Genomic DNA, 8,183 nt, shown 5'->3' on the forward strand with positions numbered 1-8,183 from the left:
TCCCGCCAAAAAAACAGCACCAAAGCCTACATACCCGACAAAAAAAAACTAAACAAAACTTGGAGGTAAAGTCCACAGAAGAGCCGCCTGGTTTCAGCAGTAGATGGGCTCCGGTAGGCTGGATGTCATGTAGTCCTGTTCAGCAGAGAACTCTGCAGGCTGCCAGTGGCACTCAATCAGAGCGTCGTACAGCTCCTCGCTGAGCTCCATGAACTTCCTGTTGGCCTCCACCACGTCCAGCTCCACACTGGGATCTGCAACACAGGGACAGTCGATTAGAACATAGAGAAGACCTGAACACAAACAGCTAGATCGCTCAGCAGGTAGCACTGCTGACTTCTGTACAGGAGGTTGTGTCATGTCAGTGATCAACCCAAGGTCCTGATCAGAAAGGATCCCCAGAAGCAAGCAGTCCATCCAATTGCCAGCCAGTAACCTGCCTCTGCACAACATGGCAGCTACTGTCTGGCATCACAGCAGCTCAGAGCAGCAGGGCTCAGACAGGAGGTGGGAACACCAGAGGAACCGAGCACCAGCGACTGATCAGCACTGGAGAAACTCATCTGTGCACTGTCTAGACTGACTACAAGACGGCACAAGACTCAAAGCCACAACAGTTTCAGAAAACCCCAATTTTTCCATTTTTTAAAACTGAAAACTATGCATGTTTAATTTCATGTATTTTTTTGTTTCTGCCCAGACCTAATGTATGTGAAAATTGCATGAATAGGTTGCACAACTTCCAAACATACAGAAGGCACATGACACCATGAGAAACAGGTCCTCAGGTTGATTCTCCAACAGCTGCATATTACTTCACAACTCTCCCACTTCCATGCCTGTGTTCACACTACAATCAGATAAAAGGCTAAAAAAGTAAAATAAAATAAATAAACCTTTACAGTCTGTGACACATTTTAAAGTTACAGGTCAATAAAGGTCAGTGAAGACGATACCAGTCATCACCAGCCCCGGTCCAACACTCACCTTCAAGTCCGTCGTCCTCCTCAACAGGCTCACTCTCCTAAAAAAAACAAAAGAAAACAAATATTTATGTGTTTGAACACTGATGAACTGATGCAGCGCCCCCTATCTACCAGAGGAAGTTTACCTGTGGGGGGGGATACTGTGTGTAGTCGTATTGTGGGTAGTTGTAGCCGTACACTCCTCCAGTCTGGTCGTAGCCCCATGAGGAGTAGTACCCAGGATAGGCCTGCTGCTGGTACTGGCTGTACTGGTCGTAGCTGTTCCTGTATGCTGAAGACTGCCACGATCTGTCCCCTGACTGCTGCTGCTGCTGCTGCTTGTTCCTTAAACTTGGAAAGAGACAATGAGACACACTTTGGACCTCCAGCAATCGTTTGGCTTCAGGCACCAACACATCAGCTTGTGCACAAGAAGAGTGACGACTCTGAGAAGAACTCACTTGTTAGCAGCCAGGCTCAGCCTCAGAGGCTTCCCGCCCAGTCCCACGGCACCCTGACACTCCTCCAAGGCCCGCTTCTGCAGCCGCTCGTCTGGGAACTGAACGAAGCCACAGCCCCTACAGCGAGACACGAGGACAGTGGTCAAATATATGGAGAGGGCGGGTGCCGTCATAGGACAGTCCATAACCCAGAGTCGTGTGCTCGGTCCGCCTCAGCTTCACTCATGCTCCTCTTTGCTTATTCTGAGAGTAGCTGGGAGTCAGGAGGAGTCAGACAGCCAGAGCCACAACACTGAAGATGGAAACACGAATGCAGGCAAACAGCAGCTGCTCTGTACATACATGTGTTGCATGTCGTGCAGTGCCGTGTTAGAACTTACTTGGAGTTGCCCATGCTGTCCAGCACCACCTTTCCACCACGACAAGAAGGGTAGCGGTTGTAAAAGAACTCGTATAGCATGCCATCGTCCACCTCTGGAGTCAAATCTCCCACAAACAGAGAATACATCTGACTACGAGCAAAAGACAGAAGCTCTTTGTTACCGATGCACACAGAAGACATCTCATGTTTCTATGACAGGAGCGATCCATGACAAATCTGACACTGAAGACGGGCTGTTGGTATTTGGCCAGTTAACAGAGTATGAGCCAGATTTACCATCCGTCTGTTCCCCCTCTCCCCATCTCTAATCCCCTCCTCCTTTACCCTGCCATGTGCACAAACACAAATGTGCACAGAAGATAAGTAGGGCTGGGTTCTGCTAAGACTGAATGGTACGACTACTTTAACTGACACTGCTTATCGATGCGGTAGTTTAACGTGTTCTTATCGGTACTTTCTGCTGGTTTTTGTTTGTTTTGGTTTTCAAAAAGAAAAAAGTAGACTAAGAACAGAATCCAGATGCTTTATTTTCTCATACCTACTGTATTTACACTGAAACACACAACATATGGAGTTAGCGAAGGATGAGCTGCGACCTCAGCAGTCAGACTGTTTCTTCATCTGTACGTGATGAACTTCACTGAAAGCTTTGACAGATGATGTGTTTCTGCTCCGACATGCAAACACGTCATTATGCTGTAGTGGAGTTTAATCTCACTACTAAATGTCTGTCACCTGTTTGTGCTGCAGGTGAGTGACGGAGCTGCTCCACCGCTCAGACACCAGGAGTTCCGTCTGTCAGTCTGTAGCTCTGAGAGAACTCTTTCAGCAGAACCATTAACATAGGAGCTTAACGCTCCTCCACCCTGGAGCTCAGTCCCCATCCCTACTGGTCGGTGCTGTATGGATCGGTTCAAGGTGTTTATCAGAGACAGGTGTGTGTATACAGTCATCCTGCTTCTCTAGTTGGACTTACCCACCGTCCTGTTTCCCAAAGGTTGCTCGGTTTAGCTTAAATCTTGTGGGCTGTAAGGAAAACACATTACAGCACAAATGTGACATTTCTCAGGAGTTTTCATCAGAACGAGTGGCTGCTGTGAATAACAAACACTCTCCATACCGGATTGGCTCCTGGTAAGGCCTTTCCATTGATTTTGCGAAGACATCTTTCAGCTGTGGCCTCATCCGTCATCTCCACGAAGCAGTAGCCTAGAGCCCCCCTGGGTAAAAACAGACTGCTTAACATCATGATAGAGGAACAGCAGAAATGACGGCTGCCTGTGGATCTAGCTCTCACCCCGTCATCTTGTTGCGTATGATCCGCACGTTGACCACCTGCTCGCCCATGGTGGAGAAGGCTCTGGTGATGAACTTCTCGTCCATGTAGGTCTCCAGCTGCACAACATCAACAACAAGTTACAAAAACAAGGGGGGGAAGCAAGAGTTAAGGATATATATACACACACATATATACATATGCATGTCAAGGCCCAGATTAGAATCGGGCCTGATTCCGGATCGGATTGGAATTCCAATCTAGCTCTGCCTGGAATGGAATCTTCATTTTTTTCCCCTACACATTCTGATTCCTGAATTCTGATCCTGTCTGGCCCTGATCAGAATCTTGGAATTATATTATCATTATAGTAGAACTGTAAGGGTCCACCTTGAGCAGATAACCAAGTAAATGGAAGTACATCGTACTGATAAAACCACTTTTATGCTTCACTTAAGTATAAAACAATGCAGGGATTTTTCTTTTAAATTACTGTTTTAAAGGCCAATATTAACAGTTTTAGTTCAGAAAACAGTCAACCAAAGTTCATATGTTTCAGTTTGCTGCTAGCAAAGAACCTTTTAATTTCTGTATAAAGCCAGGTAGTTTAATCAAACACAACATTTTATTTAGTGAGTAAAACCTGATGCTGTGTCCACTGAGCTCTGACCTGTGAAAGTGAAAGGCCACAGCTGGACTCTCACTGCCCCCTTTAAGATTCAAAATTTTGTTTATTGATCATCATGCAACACCAGATTATTGAACAAACCACAGATGTCGTCCCTTTATGCTCACACACACAGACAAACTATAGCATAAATAATCAAGTGATGCAAATAAAACTACTTCAGTGGTGAAATGTGATAGAATAAATGTAGTAATCTCACAGGCTGAGGATGTGTGATATGCAGCAGATATTCAGAGGGACTTCTGATGATATTCTAGGCGGTTCATTCACCTACTGGTCTACCAGTCTGTAATGTTTTCAGTCCAGCTGCCATGACACCTCAGTACAATCACACTATTAGTTGGCTCTAGAATTGATCATGTGATGTAGACCTGGTCTGATAAGTCCAAGTAGGCGACCGGATTTTTTATTTTTATTTTATTCAGGTGGTTAAAAGAGTCTTTGAGATGCTTTTAAATGTTTTCTGACTAATTGTCTTTCACGGACACTGACGGTTAGCTCTGTGAGCGGAATGTATGCTAATCACAAAGCCGGGGTCTCTCAAAGCCAGCTGGACTGCTCAGCTTAGACAACCAGCACGTCAACCACTCGATCGAACTATTCCGAGGCGATAATAAACTGCTGGTTTTTACAGAGAGTTTATTTCCATCGTATTCATTTGCCGCATGGGGCTCATGTTGAGCTAGCTAGCACCGGTGACGCTAAACAGATTATCTGCAGAAGAAGCTGATAACGGACTCACGTTGCCCATCCATAAGGTGCTCATGGTGCTGCCAGGGCGGGAATAATCCACAGAGAAGTTACTGGTAATGGGAACTGTAAACTAGCCTGAAACTTCAAACACGTACACGCCAGCTAGCATAGCAGCAGGAAGTTACGCCGACACTACGTGTTTACGTCACCGAAAGGCCGCCGCTGATTGGACGAGCAGTCCTCATCGTTTTTTCTGACAACTTTATTGACAGTGGTCAACTTCAGATGACGTTATATGAACTAACAGTGGAGCAAGAACTTGAGTAATTAGTTGTAAAACACGTTAATATGATTAACAAATAAGGTAAAGATTGGTTTTCTAGAGATTTTAAAAGTGATCAGCAGGAACAAAAGACGCACTGAGTGACGTCAGCGCACAACAAAATCTGGTGACCACATCGCCTGGCTTGTTGGGTGAAAAGTTTGTTTTCTCATCAAGGCCTGATGCTACGTGTCCACAGGGGTGATTTTTTTTTTTTTTACCAAACTCGGACAAATTTGCATAAAGTTGAAGTCCAGTCTCCTTTATGCAAATGAGCTGCAGGCAGATGCTCCACAACATGACGGAGGTGATTCACTACACAGTGACTCGGAAGCTCCTGTGGACATGTACTGGGAGCATGGTTATGTCCAGGTTGTGCCACAAAAAGTTTTAGGACATCAAGTCTTAAAATGTTGACTATAATAGTAATATGAAAAATGCACAGATAAATGTAGAATTTTTGTTATTTAAGTTCATGTGTGTCTATTCATTGATTGACATCAACCAGAATGTATTTGAATTGAAAAACTTTGCTTATTGTGTCAAATATTGCACAAGCAACACACGAGGAAAAGGAATTTCACAATAAATCAGGTAATAACGATAACTGTAATAGTAGTTTCAGCAAACCCCTTTAGTCTGCTGCTGGACTGCTACTGATGGCTGAGCTGGACTCAGTCTGGATGCATGCAGATGAAAGATGATGAGTGGATCCAGTCAGTCCCACTGACAGTTATTGCATTTATTGTTGTTAAATTACAGAAATAAAATAAACAAGCTTTAAATGAAAGAGTCTGTGAGAAGGCCTGGTTCCTATGCTGTTTGCTGTCCTCAGCTACACCCAGATGCTGGCGGCTGGTTCTGAAGCCTTCCCCTGTGGGCTCCACCTTCAGCTTCTTCAGTCAGGTGCAGGTGGACTCTCTGGTCTCCTCTAGGTGGAGGTAAACACACCGATGGCCATTCATCCTCCCATAGGCACACATGCACATCACATCCACATCACATCCACATCCTAATAACAAGAAAGAACAGATCAGCATAAAGCTCAGTTTGGCTCCCACACTAGCCAACACCACAGATTATGAAAACTGTCAGTTTATTTCCAGCTGTCCTTCCTGGTTTTGGCTACAGAACAACCAGACAGTTGTATTGCTTTTAGCCTGTATGATATTTTTAAAATCTTCATATTAGTTAAGAATTTTAGCCAGAAACTTACAGTGTGGTATTACTGCGACTGAAAAGTGTATAGTCATCATAAAAATGTATCTGTTATGTGTAAATAAATATGTATTTGTACTTGTTTTAATTAGTTAAATGGAGGTTTAGTTTATGTTCATCTGTGGCGTTAGTTAAACCGACTCTTAACCCTTTCAACACTAACCTGCTATACCAGGCTGGCATTATGACCCCTGTTCAACCCTGCAGACTGGTAGCTCCGGTTTATGGTGAGTTTCTATTACATTCATTTTGATTAGCTATCAGTGGGAATCCCTGTATGTGAACAAGCGATTCAGTCATGAAATAAATTACGCAAATGAAGAAAAATGACATCATCTGACCCCAAAAATCACCAGAAACCAGGATTTTCGCTTCCTTGTTTCTGAAATGTTTATGAGTGATCAAAACTAACTAATTACAAGACTTTGGCTGATGTCTCAGTAGATAAGAACTGATAATTAATTGCATATATCCCTGGTAATTATGAAGTTTACCTTTTCTCTTTCACACCTGTATTTCACCTGTATGTATACGACCAGAGTAAACTTCCAGATATATTTAACCGTCAACTTGTCTACTTTAGATTGATACCAGATATGTAGTGATGTGAAGTCTACTTAAGAATTTATGAGTGATTAATCAAAACCATATCTGATTATGAATTTGAAGCAAAGCTACTTAGTGTTGAAGTGTATAAGGAATACACATTTACTTAATGTTGGAAGGGTTAAAGACATCAGACCTACTTTGAAGAGCGACAACACAAGACTGACCAGAACAAAAAAACAAAACGAAAGCAACCAGAGGCTGGATGAAGCTGCTGTGATGTCACCACTAGGTGGGTCTCCTCAGCCAAACAAGGACGCTTGTTTACATGTGAGTCTCCGGTGGACGGCTGAGGAAGCTCAGGTGGTGAAGCAGGTTGTCATCTCATTGCACGTTTTGATCCTCATGTCAAAGTTTCACTGGTGCATGAATTAGTTGTGAAAGGGTGAATGAGAGACAGATTGTAAAGCACTTTGAATACCACTAAGGTAGAAAGGTGCTGTATCAGTGCAGACCATGTATGTGTAGACATACTTATCACATCCATCCATGACCGCTTTGTCCCTGTAGGGTCGTGGAGAGGTGAGGGACTTATCCCAGCTGACTTAAGGGGAAGTATAAGACAGACCCTACTTCTATCACATCATTTAAATTGTGATTGCTGGTCAGTGACTTTCGCGTCCTGGGAGTCCACATTGAGCAGAAAATGACCTGGAATAAGAACACCACACAGTTGGTAAAGAAGGCACAAAAAAGACTCCACTTCCTGAGAATCCTCAGAAAGAACAACATCAGCCAGAGACTGCAGGTGTCTTTCTACCATTCCACCATGGAGAGCATCTTCATGTACTGCCTCTGTACGTGGTTTGCCAGCTGCACAGGAAAGACCTCCAGAGGGTCACCAAATGGTTGAGAAGGTCACTGGGTGTCCTCTACCCACACTGGAGGACCTTCATGGCTCTTTCTGCCTCAGGAGAGCCAACATCATCCTGAAGGACTCCTACCACCCCGTCCACTTCCTGTTCTAGGTGCTGCCATCGAGCAGTAGGTACAGGGCCATCAGAACCAGGTCTAACAGACTGAAGAACAGCTTCTTTCCAACTGCTGTCAAAGCCCTAAATGCCTCTTTATCATAATAAGCGCAATATACTGTTCTTAAGCAGCTGCCACTACCTCTGTGCAATATCCACTGTGCTCGTGCTTATTATTTAATTTCATCTTTATATATATATATATATTATGTTGTATATAGTTGTTTACAAAGTTTTTATATATTTTTGCACTGAGAGGCTGCACCTTACTGTTTACTGTACTCGTTGCAATGACAATAAAATGAATCTGAATCTCTTGTGGGCTACTTATCTTATTAATTATGTCAACAATTAAAAAAACATGACTTTACCAGATTTCAATCAATTAAAGATTATGTTGTCTACAGTAGTTTGCTGATAAAGTCAAGAGACGTTGTGCCATCCTGTCCACCCCTACAACACCGTGGCTCCGCCCCTGACGCCAGGTTGCTTGGTAGACGTCCAGGTTGCTGCTCTCTTCAGGTTGCTGCTCTCCTCAGGTTGCTGGGTGAACGTCCAGGTTGCTGCTCTCCTCAGGTTGCTGGGTGAACGTCCAGGTTGC

At 44.0% G+C, this 8,183-nt stretch overlaps 1 protein-coding gene across 2 annotated transcripts; it reads right to left on the reverse strand.

Annotated features, from left to right (window-relative positions):
* Positions 1–40: 40 nt before the first annotated feature.
* Positions 41–4,661, reverse strand: LOC103356838 (tRNA selenocysteine 1-associated protein 1). 2 transcript variants are annotated; one of them, XM_008281150.1, is made up of 9 exons: positions 4,515–4,661; positions 3,114–3,203; positions 2,929–3,000; positions 2,785–2,834; positions 1,807–1,938; positions 1,427–1,543; positions 1,112–1,316; positions 988–1,024; positions 41–254 (listed from the first exon to the last, which is right to left on the reverse strand). In XM_008281150.1, the coding sequence occupies exons 1-9, from the start codon at positions 4,536–4,538 to the stop codon at positions 94–96; spliced, it is 888 nt and encodes a 295-aa protein (XP_008279372.1). In that variant the 5' UTR covers positions 4,539–4,661; the 3' UTR covers positions 41–93. The 2 variants fall into 2 exon arrangements, with proteins under 2 accessions (XP_008279372.1, XP_008279363.1); XM_008281141.1 differs by having other exon boundaries at positions 2,929–3,028; positions 3,106–3,203.
* Positions 4,662–8,183: the final 3,522 nt, after the last annotated feature.

This window comes from Stegastes partitus, unplaced genomic scaffold (genome assembly GCF_000690725.1).
Source record: "Stegastes partitus isolate 25-593 unplaced genomic scaffold, Stegastes_partitus-1.0.2 Scaffold6, whole genome shotgun sequence".
Classification (NCBI taxonomy): Eukaryota; Metazoa; Chordata; class Actinopteri; family Pomacentridae; genus Stegastes; species Stegastes partitus.